The sequence below is a fragment of the Oryzias latipes genome, chromosome 3 (assembly GCF_053564925.1).
Source record: "Oryzias latipes strain Hd-rR chromosome 3, Olatipes_Hd-rR_3.1".
Lineage (NCBI taxonomy): Eukaryota > Metazoa > Chordata > Actinopteri > Beloniformes > Adrianichthyidae > Oryzias > Oryzias latipes.
In genome coordinates, this window is record NC_136239.1 from 23,415,468 (window position 1) to 23,434,651 (window position 19,184).

Below are 19,184 nucleotides of genomic sequence, written 5' to 3' on the forward strand. Positions count from 1 at the left end.
TTTTATATAAATCATGTTTGTTAAACTGCCATGATCATGTACGAAAAATACAACAGAATGAGATGGAGATCTAAAATGACTGACGACAGCCGTCTAAACCCGTCTTCCACTTAAAGGGTTTATTTATTTTGGTGAAAATTTTACAAAGTACTGCTTATTTTTAAAGAAGTAACTTTAAAAAGTATCTTGCACACAACACAGATTTACTACATATTTATTTTTAAAAAAAGTCATCACATTTGAAGCAAAGTTTTTAATAATTGTCTAAAATAAAAAAAAGCTTAACCTTAACTGATTTTGTTTTTTATGTTTAATTTGTTACTTGGTCTATTTTTTGTGCTGCATAAGCTTTCCTATATTTGTATTTTCTTTAAAAAATGCACCTTGTTTTGGCTAAATAATGTGTTGCAAGTTAAATCAAGTAATGATTTATTTGGTGTTTTTCTTAAGCAGACAAATATAGACAAACAGTTGCATACTAAACTCTAATGTCAAATGAAATTTGTGCACACTAAACAATAAGGTTCTTTTCTGGTAATTAAGGAAATGATGAATATGAGTCCTATCTTTATTTACAATTTTATTAGATGTACAAAACCATAAAATATACATACACATCGCATCTAAGATGGGTCAGTAGCTCAGCAGCATTTTACAGGACTTTTCATAGAAACAGACATGACATGCTTTAGTATCTCAGGGTGTCTACAGAAGCATCTTTGACTGACGTGAAAGCAGATAATAGCTGGAAAAGCTTAGGGGTTTATAGAACCATTACGTTTATCCAGACACCTTGGAAAACCAAACACATGGGTCATCAACATCTGTAGCTAAAACTCTCAACACTTTTTTTACATCATATACAATACAGTCATCAAAATAAATGCTTTTGTGGCGAGACTACCTCTTTTCAGTGCTAGTGTTCCCAAGAAAACAGTTGTGCTGTATTAGTTTCTTACATTTTGCAGTACTTCTGTCATAAATGCATCAAATCCAGTAAAATAAGGCTGTTAAAACTAGATATACAATCTATGTACAGTACCATTGACATTCAATATATGTCTGTTCGCCCACCAAGTTTGTCTCTCCTTGTGGTGCAATAGATTAAAGTCCCATTCTGTCAGCATGTATTCAGCACTCCTGAAATTAAGGTATGTACTTCAGTCCTGCGCTGACGTTTCAATAGCTTTTTTAATTTTACTTAAGGGATTTGCTTTGATTTGTTTTTCATATTCGTCGACATGACATCCAACCAATCTGTGTGACAGTCCCTTGAAAATCCTGGTGCAGCATTTATGGGCGAAGGAATGTCAGGACTTTGGAACGCAGGAAGCGGATGAAGGATTTTGGGAACATTTCTCTTGATTCTTGCGCCGTATAGTTGAAAAAGTTTTGTGGGTGAGCCAGCACGTCAAACAATGCCTTCATGAGCTTCTTATCCTGTTGAGAGAATTCACAAAATTAATGTTAAATGCATTTATTTAGCCAAATCACAGTCCCACATTGTAAGTGTCCATTTGTCCAACAGAGGTCGTAATGTCATTAGTAGATAGCCTTTCGTATTTATTTAACCATCAAAATCGTCTTAAGAAGAAATAGATTGAAAAATATTGATTTAACAACTGTGCGTTTACTCTGAATCTTGTTTATCTTGAGATTTTGAGAGTTTAGCCAAAAGACTAGGAATAAACACAACGCAAAGCCCAAATACCTTCAGAATTTCCTGGTGATTCTCCGATGCATAAAGCCGTCCGTCCCGAACAATGTCTTCAATCAATTCCTGGTAGTCTTCTGGAGAAAAAAGAAATACCTACCATCAACAATATCATCATTTATGCCATTGAAATATTCCTCATGTTTCAAACCCCACCCTAATTTATTATTAATGTTTCCTTTACTAACAGAAATTTTGAGGGGAAAAAAATGTATTACAGCTCAATTTTTAAAAAAGCTGCCGTTTGAGGGAACGAAAAAAAGTAAAAGTTTTTCTACCTGTCATTTATTCAAAATTATAACGATATAATTACAAATGTTTTAAGCAGCTTTGAACTTATTTGAAAAATAAAAGTATAACAAGCAAAACGGTATTGAATAATAACAATATGATTTTATTTTGATAATCCCACAGGAACAAATGGTTACCGTCATATGTCACGTAAGGGACCTGGAATCCTCTTCCGCTGTTTCCCTCATTGGACTTGAACTGTATCCACAGCCTTTTGGAGCGGGAGGTGAAGGCAATGGGCCGTTCGTATGTCTGACATGTCTCATAAGTCGTCACAGAGTTGGACAGAGCTGTGTGTGTGTGTGTGCACAAAGGCAGATATCTTTGAGTTACTTAAAATAGGATTGCCACCATCAAACAAGCATCTGGATGTGTACTATATTTCTTAGTAGGGGTGTAACGACTCATTCGAGCAACGATTCGATTTGTATCATAATTTCTAGTTGCCGATCAGATTCATAGTCAATATTGGTTCATTTTGAATGATCCAGGTATGATTCATTTCACTGAACTAAAATCAATCCATGATGACTTTAGCCAAAAATGTGACTCACACAGTCATAGTACCTGGATACTGAACAGTACAAGTGAAGTTTTCCAGGTTTCTTTGTATTTCTTACAAGATAATTAAGTGTAAATTAAATATGTGTACAAACAAGTAAACAAGAATGAATGGCAAATCCATTCACATTTTAGTTTTATAAAGTTCAGCTCACTGTTGTGTTTCCACACATTAGACTGTAATGATGGCTTGATCATTTTTGCTGCCATCACGTGTGTGTTGTCCGCACTGGACTCGTTTTTTACAGTAAAATAAACACAGCGTGTCTCAATTCAAACAGTATTTTCCAATATTAATGTAACCAACTTATTTCATTTCGAAACGATTTTATAATGGTATAGGTCGATTTGATTAATAACTTGCCTCTGATAGATTGATCTGGTTGGATCCTAGAAACAAAAATCGATGTATCCATTAAATCAATGAATCGTTGCACCCCTATTTGTTAGTTATCTTAGCATGCCTTGAATGTTAAAACTCACAGCTTTTCCTCATTACTAAGTAGTCCCCGCATTCATCTTCAATGGGTAGGTAGATTTCAGGTACAACAATAAGTATTCTTCGCTTGGGGGGCGGGTTGATGGTCCAAGTGCACTCGATATTGGCTGGGTAATTTCCTGGGTAGTTGGGTGACTCGATGTAGCCTGTAAACTCCCCAAGCTCTCCTCCACACTGTCGGTCTGTGCAGAGACTCCGATTTTTAGCAGGTTGACTTCCCACAGCTTTTATTGACACTTTCACTTATGCTTACTTTTGCACTGCATGATGTTAGTGGAGCCATCAAAGTCTGTTGTGGTGTTTCCTGGGCAGGTGCTGCAGTAGTTCTGGCCAAACTCTACTTGATATGTGCCGACGGGACAGCGAATGCAGCGGTGCGTGCTGGTGTTGTAGTAATGTCCTGGAGAACACTGGACTGAAGAAACAAAGTGCAGAAACAGAGCGTAAATGTTTTGAGGCATTGTGAAGAGCACACAACACCTGCAGGGGGCAGCAGAGTTCAACTCCCATCTGAGATAGGAGGTCAATTAGAATGAAAAAAAAGGCAAAATCTAAACAATCACAATCGCAGTAACAATTTAAGTCCCAACAAAAACATAAAATATTTTCCTTGAAAATGAGGTTACTACAGCGCAGATGAGTCTCTTACCTTTGGTCTCACACTCCTGAAATGTGACAGCACCACTGTGCTTGGTGACAAGGTTGCCCCCACAGGAGAAGCAGGAGGTGCGTCCCACTTCAGGTTGGTACGTTCCCAGTGGGCACAGCAGGCAGGGGGTGAAGCCGTCATGGGAGTACTGACCAGGGGAGCACTGACCTGATCACAAAGATAAGTGTTTGCTCAGCTCAGACAGTGAACTCATAAAAAAACAACAGTAAAACTTTTGCTGAAACAACACTTTTAGTACCTCCCTGTTTGGATTTGTTCACATTTTTTATACTGAGTTTTGCTGAGGGACGTTCGACGAGATTTTCTGTGATTCCATTCGAGTTTTTATGGTGCAACTTGTTAATGGATTGTTGCCATTTTTCATCCACACTCCTCAACTCGCAAATGACTAATACAAAGTTGGCGCCTTCTTGGCCTTCTTGTTTAGTCTGATGGAAGAGATGGGATCTGGGATTCAGCCACAAAGTGCCTGTGATAAGAGGGCTCATAGTGGCTCCTCCAGGACTGGAAGAAGCCTGGAGGCGTTCACCTTTTGAATTTAAACATGTCCTTTTTACCTGAGCTCAAGCTTCTTTGGGTTTACACAAAGCAGAAAATTTGCCAAGGACAGATCTTTATCGAAGCACCAGCACTTCCTGCATAATCCACAAACACCTATTTAACTCATGGACTTTCTAAAACTATTGTTAGATTTTCTTTTGATTATTTGTTACTGATTTTACATTATGTGTATGTTGAGCCCGTCCTGGCTTTTTCAAACAATGTTTAAGTTGCACAGCTTACTGAAGTCTGTCTTCACAATCAGATAAAAGGACAGATACGCTAACTGAACACTCCATTAAAACTACAGCCAGCAGCTGGTTGGTTTAGCACAAATAGGAGAAGACATGAGGGATCAGCTCTCATCAGTCCATAGGGAACATATCTGTGATGGATTTGTATTTACACATCCTTTCTAAAATGGTTATGAAAGAGTTTGAGCAGGGTTGGCCAAAAAAAAAAAAAACATCACAGCTTCTTAAGGTGATGAAAACCACAATGTCGATGCGCTGTGTTTCCACGATGCAGAGGCAATGACTTCAAAGAGTGGTTTGCTAGACAATTCCACACATTTTGAATGGATTTTATCATCTTTGCGATCTCTTAAAAACAATCCTTCTGAAGAAATATCAACTGACAACAGTGTTTTGCAGAAATCTTGACTTGAAAAAAACATTTTTACTGCGAATAAATGAAGTGAAGGTCATCATTGAGTCTCACCTCCACACTCTGACAGGTTTCGCGCTCCGACCACGCCAGACGCCTCTCGTCCTTCAGGTGCAGGACATTGCTCACAAGACATCTGTCCCTCCTCGTCCTGAAACGTCCCAGCTTGACACAGAATGCATCGCCTCTGATCACTGTCATAATATGTCCCCGCACCACAGCTCACTGGCAGACAAGAAAAAGAAGAAAAACACAAAGTTTAAAGATCAACTTTGATTTTTTTAATGTGTTTTAGTGTATTTAACAAGTTCTTGTGGCACTTTTCTAATGATGGAGGACATATATTAAAAAATTAAGCTCAAAACAGCATTTCTGAGCATTTCTTTATTCGAATCGTTGTGAATAAGAAGCAAAAGAAAAGAATGCCGTAGGGAAAACAGCTTATTTGTGACGATTTCTTTCTTATTTTGGCTGAAAACTATATAATCATAATGAAAGGACAACTGGGAACGCTTTTCAATAGATCAAAAAATTATCGGAAGGGGACTTTAGGGAGTTTTTGTGCTATATGTTAAAATCCACTCGCTAATGTGGACTTAAGCTGAAAATAAATATCCAGAATGTTCACCAAGAAAAAATTCTCATCAGGCACTATGACTCTCATCAGCATCTGACATCACTGAAGATAAGACACCCAAAACAGACTGCTATGCATCGACTTGAAATAATGCACCTCAGCACACAGAACAGTTCTTGAGATCAACAGTAACCTTAGAGGAGAAAGTCAATGTATTACACACCCAGTCCATTTTCCCCTGTGGCTACAAAGCATCCAGCTGTTCAAACCTCACCAAAGATAAACATAATGAATAAAGCAGTTGAATTAAGTGTCAAGAATAATAAAAGAAACAGGTGTGAGCTGCCTCTAGTGATCCAGCAGGGCTCTGTGTGTGCGGTACTTTAAATAAGAAAAGCTCTGCCAATAGTTACAAGTTTATGTGTGCAGCAGACCAAAGGTGGTGGATGGTGAACATATAAACCCAGTCCAGTAACTTTTACAAACCTATCATAGCTTTCTACACTTGTAAGTTAACTGAAAAAACTGAAAGTGGGCAGAGGTAAACCCCCCCCTTTTTTTTTTTCTAGACCAGGGGCTTTTTTTATGCCAACAATACATTTTTTCCTTCAATGCCAAAGATTTAGACATTTAATATTTTAGGGAAATTTTAAAAAATATATATATATAAACATATATTTTTAAATAATTAGCCCGTGTGTTTTAACTAATGAAAGCCTTAACACTTATTTAAAGTAACATTGCAAGTTTTTTTTTCTTTTAAAGACGTCTTATAAACATACTTATCAAAATTTGTGAAAGAATACAACATACCTCTATGGGTAAACTTTAATCTTTTAGTGATTTTAAAACTCTTTTTGTCCGTCACTTAGACCAATGCGTTAGAAAAATATTTGATGAGTATATATTGACTGAATCTGTAGGATTTGCCTTTATGATAAGACGACTGCTTACAAATAACCAGACTAAAACGCCTGACAGGGTTAAGACTGAAAAATTAACTGCAGGATAACTGATGATTTAACATCTAAAGCTAAATCCTTCAGTTTGCAGTTATTATCATAATTTTTTATGTGAATTTGTCATGAATTTGAAGTTGAAATGACCAAAAAGGAAAAATGTTTTAACCAAGGAAATGCTAGAATATGTATTAGTGACTAGAATAAGTATTAAAGTATTCATTGGAATTAAAATCATGAGCTCGTTTAACATAAAGTTGTTTTAAATAATATGAGCCTGTCATAAATTACTTTTTTTTTTAGAGTACAAACTGTTAATATTTTGGGCTGATAATATTGGTAATCTAGAGAATATGTATTATTAAAGTTTACAAAAAAGTGACAAGAATTAAGATTTAAAGTATGAATACTATTGTACATTAAAAACACATTTTCAGGCGGCATATTTGCTCCACCAACTGTTTCTGTTGAGGCAAAATGTTTGACTGTACACACATCCTGCGTTCGGTGTTTTAAAGTTAGCTTGGATACTGATCACAACATGCACACACAGTAGACAAGTGTGGACTGTGCATATAAAATAAAGCTAGTGCTCAGGCTTTGTGTGTTTTTCTAACTCAGCCTTATCCGGAATTCATCAGAACAAAAGAGCCTTTACTGCTTCACCGCTGCCTCCTGAGGATTAATACACTATAACGTGGCTGTGGATCACACAGAAAACTTCTCACCCTCTTCTCTTTCAAGCAAACCCAGAGGTAAATGAAAGGAAATATTTCCCTTTTATCTCACAAAACGCAAAGACTTGATTATAGGACCCAAAATGAGTTTAGCTTTGATTCCCAAAAATGCCTCTAATTAATCTGAAAATTACTATGTGTGTTTGAGAATTTAAAAGGGGGAAAAAAACAATCATTTAAATCAATTTGGGTTTAGTGCAAAATGTGCCACAGATGAGTGGAGAGGGACATCAAAAAGTTGGGATCCACAAAAGCCTGAGCGCCGAGCCATTATACACAGCTCAGCAAATTTCTGGATTTCCCTCCAAAGAAGGAAAATGTAATTCTATCAATAGCAGTTCATTTTTTGGAACCTTTTGTTTGTTCTGAAAGACCATGAGGAGCCATCGTCGCATTGTCCCCAGCTTTTATTTGACAGAGGGGAAACAGTGAGCGAAGAGGAGAGAGTCAGAGGGAAAGCCTTTCAAATGCAAAGAACACTTCTATAGAGTACTCCAATTGATGGCCCCAAAGAGGTTTAAAAGACCTTTCACCTCTATTCAAGTCCCCGCTTCTTGCCTACTTGATGACATAGGAAAACACTACGGTATCACAGTGGTAAGGAGCTGAACCCAATAAAAGGGGTCAGCTTTCTGAATCCCCCCATTCTGCTCAGACCAATCTCTGCGTGCACCCATCACGCAGAGGCCCAAACAGCTGATGCTAATTGATTCCCATGGTGTGGCTGAAGTCAATTCTCTTTAGCAGTGTAGTGGCTGGGGTCATGCAAAGTGGCCCCAGGTGGGGGTAACGTCAGGGGGGCAGCACTCAAGCTGCCAGCTTGAATCAACGGCACTTCCTAAACATCCCTAAATGTTCAAACAAATAGTCACAATCGGTGCCCAAAAAGATTTGAGACGTGCTGCCTTCATTAAAAATGTTTTTTTTTAAGCTTTTGCAAACAAACACCCAGCGTTTGAACCCGTTTTCTGAGGCATTTCAGCTGCAACAAATCAAAAACATGAACATAAAAAGATTTTGGTGAGAGTACCCAAACACATCAGTGCAAGAAAAACAGGGAAGAGCATTTTTCTCTGATGGAGTGAAAGAGTGGGAACAAACCCCAAATGAGGTTTTCAATGGAATGGGCAAACTGAAAAGGCCTCAACTGCACTCCGCATTAAGCCAGAGTGGGAGGTGGTGGAGGAGGGGAAAATATAGCTTCTTTAAAGAAGTGGAGGTTAAGAAGAATGCCTTGCAGACCCCGCCTTGCTGCTCTCCCAAATTACATGTCTACACCCCTGTCATGGCCAATGGACTGCTTAATGCTCAGCTGAAAACAAAGCAGGGGGAAGTTAAGGAATCAAGACATTCATCTAAAAGATGGGAATAAGATCGCTTCAGCGTTTGATCATAAAGTGCAAGGGGTTTGTTTTTAATTTTCAGGCCAGAAAATGTCGAGTAGTTCCAAGAAGTGGCAGGAGGGCTTTAATGAGTCAATGAGGTGCTGAAAAAACAGAACATGATCCATGTTGCAAACAAATGTCTTCCAAACTTATGGTTTATATACCACACTCTTAAGAAAAAAAGACTAGACTGGCAGCAGTTTCTTGAGATGTTTCAGCAGGCGGAAAACTTACTGGGAGGCCTGAAAACAGGGGCATTCGGTTGCATTGGCCAAAAGCAACACAAACCAGCCTTCAGCACTTCACTCTGACAGAACACGGCTGTATATTACCTTTCTCTGAATCGCAAGTTGTATATAAAACTCCAGAATAAGGCAACAGGCTCCAGGAAGCCTGCCACGGGCCCCCTAATGTTACACTCTTATCCCGGGAGATACTGGAAGAGTTCACAAGCTTGGAGCCCCAACAACAGTCTCTCTGTTCTGCCACACCAACGCAGTCCCACTCTGACCGGCTCATTATAGCATGTCGGCAAACCAAATATGGCACTCATCTGGCCAACACCTGCCACGAATCCAATCATTAAAGCTACTTGTTGAAATATATCTCACTGGCGCAGGTCATTACAATTAAAAGGGTCTACTGTGTGCACGTCTCCACCTTTAAAGTGGTTTCTGTGCAGAGTAGAAAGGACGTGCATGAATCAAACTCACCACATTTCCTTCCCACCAGCACCTGCCCGGCCCCACAGTGTCCTTGCAGTTCTGCTGATTGGCCTAAATTCTTGGAAAGCTCATAGTCAGCCCCTGCAAAATGTAGGTGGAACTGCTCCCGGTTGATGGACTTCCTCAGGGTCCTGATGGTCTTCTTCAGCCTCTTCTCTGAGCGTCGACGCACGCAGTTCAGGTCACAACTCTCTGCTAAGAGAAGCACTTCATACCACACTTGCTTTGATGCAGCTCTTTTATCGTGCACACTCTTAACTTGCAGAGTTTCTGCATGCTTCCGCAGCAAAAACCAGAAACATGGGAATCAAAGAAACCAAATAGGAAACACTGTGACCCAACGCCCCAACCCGAGAGTCCGCCACCACCGGAGCCAAGTCAAAACAGGAGATACTTTAGTGTTTAGCTTTGTTTAGAGACAAACAGCAGTGAAAGAGATTAAGACTTAGAAGCAAAGGTCACACACAGGCCAGCAGGAAGCGCAGAGAGACCAACCTGTTACCTCCTCAAGGTTCACATCCAGCTCAAACTCAGCTGTGATGGAGGAGCCGTCGTCCTCGCCGGCCTTCCTGCTGTTGCGGCTGCGGGTTCGCCGTCCGGACGAAGTGCAGCGCAGGCTCACGTAGCTGAACTGCACGTTTTCGGTGAAGAGAAACCTACTGTCTGTGAACAACCACACACACACATACACACAGCACAGCCAGCAGGCACACACACAAAATGTGAAATCACACAGCTGTTGGAGAACGCTGCAGTCGCGACTGAGGTAGGGGAGTCAGCCGTAATGACAAAAGTTGCAGCATGCTGAGCCCCCTTTTGGGGATGCTAAACAGTCCTGCAATCTGTTTGACTGATGGCAAAGTCAACCTGACTGAAAGACGTGCTATAGCTAATTACATCCTCTTCTGTCAAGGCCAGACAAAGTGCCTCTTGAAAACGTTCAACTCACTCAAAACCACATCACTGTACCCACAAGTCTTTCCAATTTTCCCTCAGTTTGTTGTGTTCTTTGAAGCAGCTTTCAGACCTGCTTTATCTTCTTCACATGCTGTCAGCTTTCAGTAAACCCAAAATTTTTTCTAACTGCTAAACATAAAAGAGCTTCAGTTCTAATCCTTGTGTATCTGTCATCAAAGTCTGGTGTCTGACAGCTTTTCAGTGTGATAACTTCTGTACCTGAACGTGCAGAGTTCACGTTCTCCCAGAGCTTTTCCGGACTTCTTTTCAGGTTGCACTTTGCAGTGCCAGACTTGAAGGTGGCAGTGGTTTTAATCCGGGAAACACTGTGTTTTCCTGGACCTGAAAGGCAGAGGAACCGAAAGTCTTTTTGATTTTGAAAAGCCGTCAGCTCTAAACAAGAAACAATCTGGGTTGTTTTGTCAAGCGGAGCAGAAAGCTAGATCCAAATCTGAGAGGTTTTGTACTTGCCTAAGCAATACAAGCCATTGCTGTCCTTTTGTCTGTCAGCCAAGCAGGGCAGGGGCCTTCCACAGGTCACCGTGTAGGAATCCTCTGTCCCTGAAAACACACAAGGGGCCATGACACACAGACCAACACTGACAAAAGTCACAAAAGCAGAGACTCCAGAGGAAGCATGTAGAAACACGAAGAGTCTCTCCGCAGACTGAAATGGACAACAGTTCAAACAACTAAAATGACTTAGTTTAAGCCTCTTTTCAGACACAGCGGTTGTACCACTGATGACTTTATCGATCAGTTCAAGCTCAAGTCACTTTTAAGTTTATGATCCTCTTCAGTCTGAGCCACAGCAACAAAGACCAGTAGATTAGACTTGGTTTAACACCAGAGTCAGAATTCATGGTGATGCAACCTCAGCCAATTCACTGATATATAACAACAGCAGTGTTTATTCAATATAATTTAGTCAGACTCCTGTTTCCAGCTTTCTCAGAAAGGATACAGAGGAAAAACATTTGGAATCACATCAGCAGAAAGAAGCAGATTCCCGAAAGTCCCCAAGCAAAAATAAAGACTTTCTTATAGTCCCACTCCCATCACTTTTTGATCTATTTTCAAAGGATTCCTAATGGTTTTCCCATTTTGATTATGTTATTTTAGCCAAAGTTGAATTGAATAAAAAAATAGTAAAAAATGCATTTTCAAACTTTAATTTTTTTGTATGTGGCTTCCACTATCAGAAAAATGCCACAAGAACATGTTAAAAACACCCCTTTCATCAGAGTGGATTTTTAAAGTGCATCAGCTCTCTTAGGGTTAGTTGGTCACTTCTGTTGTCATAAAAACTGCTCCAGATAATACTAACACATAAAGCAGACTGTTTTCCCAAAGGAAACTTTCTGGATGAATTAAAATCTTGTAAGCTAAATGTATGAAGTGTTGAGGAATATAGAACAATGATCACAATGGTTCAAAATACCAAAACATCCAAAGTGGCTCTGACAGAGAGTAGCCAAAGGGAGCAGATAAGCAGACCTAGAAGTGACTCTTGCAAAGTTGTCGTACAAATACTGAATCAACACGGTGGAATTAAAAATTAAAGCTAAGTGATATGGGGCACGTGTAGATCTGGTTTAGCTCACCGCTGCTGAAGTGAACTTGAGACTTGCAGGTCAAAAAGCAGCGATCCCCTCCTGGCAGCTTGCTACAGTTCAAGGTAGGTTTAGAGGGGGGGTTTGCAGGTGGTAAACCCTCAGCCTCTAAGAAAACCACATAAAAAAAGAACTCAAAGGGTAAAAAAAAAGCATGAGTTTTATGGACAGTCTGAATTGTTACACTCTCAATGTTTTACTAAAAGGGCAAGAAATAACAGAAAATCAATAGGAAAAAAAAGACTGTTCAAAGTATCTCCTGTTTTTAACCCCTATGTTTCTCCCAAACCTCCAGTTTTCAGCAATTGTGCAACAAAAAAAGTGACTTACCAACGCAGTCTTTTTTGTTCCAGTGAAGTTTATAACCAGGATGGCAGGAGCACTCAAATCCACCCAGAGTGTTTTCACAACCCTGTGCGCAACCACCATTGTTCGCACTGCACTCGTTTATGTCTGAGATGAAAAGAGAAGGCCATTTTCCTAATTACACTATCCAAAAGTGCTACACACCGGTGAGTGAACTCCCAGACTCTCAAGTAAAACACCTCTTCGAGTCACTCTCACCTCCACAGTGGGCCAGTCCATACATGGTGTAGCCTTTGTTGCACAGACACTGAAAACCACCAGGGGAGTTCACACATGTGTGATCACATGTGCGCTCAAAGAAACACTCATCTATATCTGTAATCAGAATCAGGCAGAGGACATAATAGCAGAGCAGTCAGTGGCAACCATTAGAAGGAGGAATTCCCCAACCAGAAAGACTCTAAAGGAATATTTGACCTGTTACTTCAAGTAAAAGAGGTAACTTTTGGATTCATCCAGAAATGAACATTGCTGTGCAATATTTGTGTACGAAATCTATTTCAGTGTGATTTGTGTGTCTTTCCAATTACTTTTTTTTCTCAAATGCTACTTCTTTTCCAGATACCTTGACAGGAACGTTCGTCTGATAGCAGCTTGAAGCCTTTTCTGCAGCTGCACTCAAAGCTGCCAATCGTGTTTCTGCAGAAATGTTCACAGCCCCCGTTGTGGTGCTCGCACTCATCAATGTCTGAGGGCAAAACGTTATTTTTCATCTGTTCTGAAGGAAACTTCCTCTAAAGAAAAATGCCAAATGTGTGTTAGAGAGTGCTGCCTGGAGTCTGACCTTTGCATGCTTTACCATCCGGCTGCAGCGTGAAGCCCACCGGGCAGCTGCACCGAACACCTGTGGATGTGTCCTTACAGGTGCTGTCACAGCCTCCATTGTTCACTGCACACGTCTCTGAAATCACAACACGTTCAGCTCGTGACTGTTTGTACAGTAAATGACCTTCCTTCTTAGCAATGTAGCCTTATTTTTCAATGTCAGATACTTGATCCTTAGTAACACAAAGATTTGGTTTTCTGAGAAATGTGCTTTCTAAACAGCTAATCCACTCCAGTACTAGAAATTATTCATTTTTTTTGCCCAAAATTCAAAGTTTGTTGAAACCAGCTTTTTATGTGGCAAGCTGTTCTGTTGTGGGTCTGTGATCTGATAAAGCACCAAAGAGACAGGGAAAATACATTGTATGACCCAGAATCGCAGGACTGATGAAAAAAAACAAGGAAATATTCAAACGCTGCCCTTCCCAAATAGAAGCCAAATGTGAAATGTGCCACACTGTCACAAAGGCATATATTTTTTTGAAGTGAGACTGGGGGCGAGACGCTGAGCGTGTAGCCATTTCACAGTTTGCTCAAAAGCCTGAGGAATGTGTCGGCTTACGGGACATCACTCCCATTCCCGCACCAGAGTTTCTCCCTGGCAGCTCAGCACACCAACCGTGTAAAACACAGCTCAGGGCAAAAGCTGAAGGTGAAGGGTGGAACTGTTACCCATCAGCAGTCTCCTTTTGACGCGTTTGTCCGCCTCTGTGAAAGACGTGGCGTTGTGATCTGAGGACTCGGTGGTGGCCTCGTTTCTCTCTGTTGCGAAAAACAAAGGAAAAACAGACAGTTTTTGATGAAGACAGGCACATCAGCTCTGAAAGTGAACTTTAAGAAACCACATGCACTTTGCATGTGTTGGCTTGGTGTGTCAGATCGGAATCTGGAGAAAGTATTGCAGTTACACGCCTGGACCTCACACACGCCGATGCTGGAAGGAGAGATAACCCCTTTATCTGACCACCGATTGCAATCCTCAAAAACGCTGTGCTGAATAACACATACTGCAGAGGAGGGCAAGTCACAGAGATTCTTTCTAGTTACTGTGTTTTCAAGAGAAGACCAAAATCGACTTCACTTCAAGAAAGGAACAAAATCCTCTGAGGTTAAAGGCAGCATCCTCATCTCTGAAGTGCGTTACATCACAGCAGGAATCAACTAAACCAGGCTTTGATCAAAAGTGGCAGTTTCCACATCATTCTTAAATCAGGGGAAAAGCAGAGTTCCTGAAATGAACTGTGTCTCTTTGGTGATTTACAGATACCATCACGTACAACTGTCTGCGCAGTTTTTTTTTTTTAATTTTTTATAAATTGTAATTTTAAGGTGCAACACTTATCACATGTGTCACTTTATTATTCTTTAATTACTGATAAAACTTAATGTCATAGATTATATAAAGTACATCCCCAAATTTACCATAAAAAACCGTTCCTGGCCTGCAGGACAGAGCAGGTTTCAGTCATGTGTGCAAGCTTTGCAGTAATCTTCAATGTTGTCTGTAACTTCTCATGGCATGTGAATTTCTTTTTTTTTATTTGAAAAAAATTGTAATGGTATGGTTGCAACATCTGGCGAAGGATCACACCAACTGCTCACTAAGGTGTATTTTTAAATGTCCTATTAAAAGTAGAAAAAATATATTTATACATTTTAAATATATTAAGGTTTAAATATAAAAATGTTGCTTTCCTCTTTGTTGTTGAAAACATCTGAATCTCTGGAGCCATGATAACTTTCTTATGACTTGATGTAATAAATATTTAATACATTTAGTGATGTCAGGCAGAAGAAAATGTTCTTGGTGCTCCGCTGATGTCATGTTTTTGCGATAAGAAAGTAATTATGAGGAAGGTAAAAGCTTAGGTTTAATGATGCGAGAGTTAGGAAAGAAGCTGTGGGACCTAATACTCTATGTGCTTTGAAATTCTGCTTTTTTTGCCACACAAAGTCTATCATACGCCTTGATTCATATTTTTTTGTTTCAATATTAGAGTTTTGAAGTTCAAAGTTTACATTTTGAGAAACTGCAAAAAATTATTTATTTTTTGAGTGAATATGTTTGATAATCTTTTATTTATTTCTGTTTATAGAAATAACTTCAAAGATAAAAGGAAGCTGAAGCTGAAATTATGAAAAAGGAAAGAATCCCATTATAAATACTAACTTATACTGATAAACCAGGCGTGGTTCATTCTTTAACATCAATATTGGTAGCTTGGAGCTGCACTCAATCATTTGTTGACCAATCAAAGCAAACTACCATTCAGAATGGTGACTAGGGCTGCACGATATGAGGAAAACTCCCGATATGCGATATTGCGATGACGATATAACTTGTGGTATATAAACAAATAGCAAAACAACAAAAACAATATTTCCATTTCACTTAAACTGTTTAAAAATTATACTCCAAATGACCCTACATCTAATATAAAAGGGCTCCATTTGATTGGTCAACAACGTGAAGAGGTGCATCTGATTGTTCAAATGCATAAATGGATTTATTTAATTCGTTAAATACTTCAAGCTGCCATTAGATTGTTTTAGCACATTTAAGGAAACCATTTACTGCAATTTTCGCCTTCGTATCGCAATAACGATAAAATTGCGATATATTGTGCAGGCCTAATGGTGACTTATAGGTTGACTTACAAATTACCCAATACAACTTTTCAGAAAGTAAAAAAAAAACATACTGATTAACACTATATTGATTTTACAAGAAATGTCAGCAGAAATTTAAAGAAAAGCGTGCATGCTAAGCTTCACTTCAATTGTCTATATACATTGATAAGCTTTTGGTTGTCTTACACATTAAAAAATAGATCAGAACCGTTGGTTTTCTATCAGCCAGAGCTCTGATTTAATTAACTCTCACATCCAGGAAACAATAACAATTTGAAGGAGTCCTTTTGCTTTTTACCGGAGTTCAGTCTTAAAAAAGCTTTGTTCCTTAGAATGGGGGTATATATTGTTGAAATAGTATATATTGTTTTCTTATTTGGTTTTATATTTCTAGTAAGATAATTCAACTATAGTGTTGCAAGTATAGTGAGCAGAGTACTTACCTACACATGACTTCTTGTCAGGTTGCAGAGTGTACCTGGCGTGACACCTGCATATGGGGCCGTCCTCCGTGTCCTCACAGGTGTGCTGGCAGCCTCCGTTGCCGTGGTTACAAGTTACTGGAGTACAAAAAAAAAGAGGAAAAAAAAATGGTGGCAGAGCAAATAGTCACATAGTGCACCTTTTAATTCAATGTGTTTTGCACTTACAGGTGCAGCCACGCTGGTTCTTGGCCAGTACAAACCCGGGACGACACTCGCAGGCCACGCCCCCTTTGGGTGTTTCCTTGCAGATGTGGGCGCAGCCATGCTCCTTATTCATACAGTTGAGGCCCTCTGGGATGCAAAGAGGGAGAAAGGTACACAATGAAACTCTCCTGCAGTGACTGACCTGCTAAGCACAAAAGAAGCCATGCTGAGAGATTAGTCTGGCATCCTCAAAGACATTGATTGTTCTTAGGCCTTGCTCCGTCCAAAAACATCCACATCTGGATTGTTTTTGAACACCTCTGTGTGTAGAGGAAGAGAACAAACTGCAAATTAAGCTACAGTTGGCTTGAAAACTAAAGTTCAGCAGCCTTTTCTGCTATTTCACCCATTATATTGGTTTTAAAAGTGAGAAGAGATGCAAAACCGTTTACACAAATGGGTCACGGATCAGCAGCCTGATCTGTAGTTGTTTGAAAGGGCAGTCAAGACCCTGTGAAGTGCAAAGCACCGGCATTTAAGTTGACTTGAGTGAAAAAGAACAAACCAAAGGCTTTCTACACTGATCTGTAGCACAGACCACATCAACGGAAGGGTTCCAGTTATTGGCTTATTTGGTGCTCTGGGTCATACAGACTCTTCTTACAACCACATTTTGATTCAGAACAAACAGAGGCCAGATTGAACCTGCCACTCCTCACCAAGTCATCCCCAGTCTGTAAAGTTTTAAAATCTTTTATGGGTTTCATTTTGAGCTCATTTGCAAAACTGTAAACGGCAAAAATGAGGCATCCTGTGAACTCACCCACTGAACGATGGATGCACGTGTGCTGGTTGTCGCTGAGGAAAAAGCCCTCTTTGCACCGACACTCATAGCTGCCCATGGTGTTGACACATGTGTGCTGGCACCCACCATTGTTGAACTTGCATTCATCCACATCTACGGCACATTCGGATTAATAAACAGTTTATGCAACTCCACAAGACTATTTCTTATAGCAAACAAGCATTTCATTCATATAAATCAATTACAGATGTTCTGCTCTGTGCTGTAAACACTGCAGATGTGGCTGATGTTTTTCTAAACATGTGAGAAATGTCCCACTTATCCCACGCACTCCATCAGATCTGATGACTGCAGCTCTTAACACAATGTCATTATCTTTGTGCTTCAGGGACCGGCCTTACCCAGACAGTTGTGTCCATCATGGGCCAAATTGAATCCATCATAACAAGTGCACCGATAGTTGCCTGGTATGTTGTTGCACTCGTGAACGCAACCACCATTAAAGTCCAGATCGCATTCGTCAATATCTGGGATGTAGACACCAAACAAATTTTTTAGAAACTCGTTAAACAAGAAATAATACTGTTTTTTTTAATTGTATAAAGCAAAAAGCTGTTGAAGGAACTGTGTGAAATCAATTTTAATTGTAAAAGTAAAGTGAAAAATAATAGAATTATAAATATTTCATGTATACAGTGTTTACATAAAATGTCAAAAGACTTTTAAATGTGTGGCTCATGTTTATAGTCCGTAATGCCATCCAGGTATTTGAAGACAGGTGTACCTTCGCAGTGTTTTCCATCTCCTTTAAAGCCTGCTTTACACGTGCACTTATATGAAGCTTGGGAAGTCTGACAAATAGCATCAATATGACAGCTATCACTTCCCTCTGCGCATGAATCTGTGGAAAAGCAAACGCGCATTAATTTTAACCCCCCAAAAAACGCCTACGTCTGTCATCACAAAAACACATTTTGGGAGAAAGTATGGCAGGAAAATATGAATAAAAGTTAAAATAAAACAGAAACCTCCAAACTATGTAAAATACAATGAGAACCAGCATGAAAAGGGTACCAACAAATTCTATTTGACAAGGTTTTACGCACACCGAGAACTCACACAGATCACTAAAATAGCACCAAAATTGTTTTAACACAAAATCATTTCTTAAAAAGCTATAAAGATCCACATTGTTCAAATAAGTGCGCACTCAAAAAAATGTGCGTAAAGCACGACTGGACAGCACAGCATTTATGCACACTCACACACCAGTCCCACCTCGAATCTCTGGAAGCGCAGCGCTTTGGCGACTATTTAACAAGAGCAAAAACAAACACAAGTCCCTTGCAGCCCAAATTGCTCCCATGGTGATAAGATCCAAGTTTAGAGGTCTTCTCAAAAGGACGCGTACGCACTGAAGCCGTGAGAGAGCGTCCACCTCATTTTCATTCTGGCCTGTCAATCTGCCTCACAAGAGGCTTTTTGAAATGAAAAGGAGCGAATGACTAAAAGAGAATGAGAGCATGCATAAACGTAAGTGTGTGTGTGTAAGTGTGTGTTTGTGTGTGGTTGGGGGTGATTCGCGAGCTTCAAGAGTTAGCCAATGAACGAGCGGCAGTTTTGTGAAGGACACACACAGTTACGCACACACAAAAGAAACAAATGGAACAAGTAGAAGTTTAGAGGCTTTTATTTTGAAAACGTTACCCGGAAATTGACTTCGACTTTAAGATTATTTGATTTTATCCACTATTTTGATAAGAAAATAAGAAGGCGTACCGATAATAAATGGTTGTATACGAGCTATAAAAAAAGTATCACACGTGGGTTAACACTTGGTTACGTGGAATTTCACAGCAATTTTCCTATAGGCTAGCTTAAAATGGGGAAAATAAACTAATTACCAACATAAATTATACATATATATATTTTGTCAGCCAAATTCTTCAAAATTAATTATTGTATTAATTAATGTATTTAATAAAGTATCGCGCTTGTCGGCTCTTGTCTGCCACCTACCGATAGAAAATAGTA

The 19,184-nt window shown here is 39.6% G+C and overlaps 1 protein-coding gene across 3 annotated transcripts; it reads right to left on the minus strand.

Annotated features, from left to right (window-relative positions):
* Positions 1 to 567: 567 nt before the first annotated feature.
* scube2 (signal peptide, CUB domain, EGF-like 2) lies at positions 568 to 18,759 on the minus strand. Of its 3 annotated transcripts, none has more exons than XM_020713884.2 (23): positions 18,429 to 18,759; positions 17,935 to 18,051; positions 17,552 to 17,677; positions 17,169 to 17,303; positions 16,367 to 16,492; positions 16,160 to 16,276; positions 13,758 to 13,847; positions 13,045 to 13,161; positions 12,826 to 12,948; positions 12,459 to 12,575; positions 12,225 to 12,347; positions 11,886 to 12,002; positions 10,753 to 10,842; positions 10,501 to 10,623; positions 9,820 to 9,987; positions 9,313 to 9,516; positions 4,996 to 5,166; positions 3,715 to 3,882; positions 3,319 to 3,480; positions 3,050 to 3,247; positions 2,143 to 2,295; positions 1,712 to 1,791; positions 568 to 1,440 (listed from the first exon to the last, which is right to left on the minus strand). In XM_020713884.2, exons 1-23 carry the CDS (start codon positions 18,514 to 18,516, stop codon positions 1,294 to 1,296), a joined length of 3,060 nt encoding a protein of 1,019 aa, XP_020569543.1. In that variant the 5' UTR covers positions 18,517 to 18,759; the 3' UTR covers positions 568 to 1,293. The 3 variants fall into 3 exon arrangements, with proteins under 3 accessions (XP_020569543.1, XP_020569540.1, XP_078800577.1); XM_020713881.2 differs by having other exon boundaries at positions 9,313 to 9,519; XM_078944451.1 differs by lacking the exons at positions 9,820 to 9,987; positions 10,501 to 10,623; positions 10,753 to 10,842; positions 11,886 to 12,002 and having other exon boundaries at positions 9,313 to 9,519.
* Positions 18,760 to 19,184: the final 425 nt, after the last annotated feature.

Excerpts from the sequence above, each read along its gene's own strand:
- scube2 (XM_020713881.2), bottom strand. The coding sequence starts at position 18,516 with ATGGGAGCAATTTGGGCTGCAAGGGACTTGTGTTTGTTTTTGCTCTTG. Across the intron at positions 10,624-10,752 it reads CAATGGCTTGTATTGCTTAG|GTCCAGGAAAACACAGTGTT; the intron begins GCAAGTACAAAA and ends TCTGCCTTTCAG. Across the intron at positions 9,520-9,819 it reads GAACCTTGAGGAGGTAACAG|CAGAGAGTTGTGACCTGAAC; the intron begins GTTGGTCTCTCT and ends TGCTTCTCTTAG.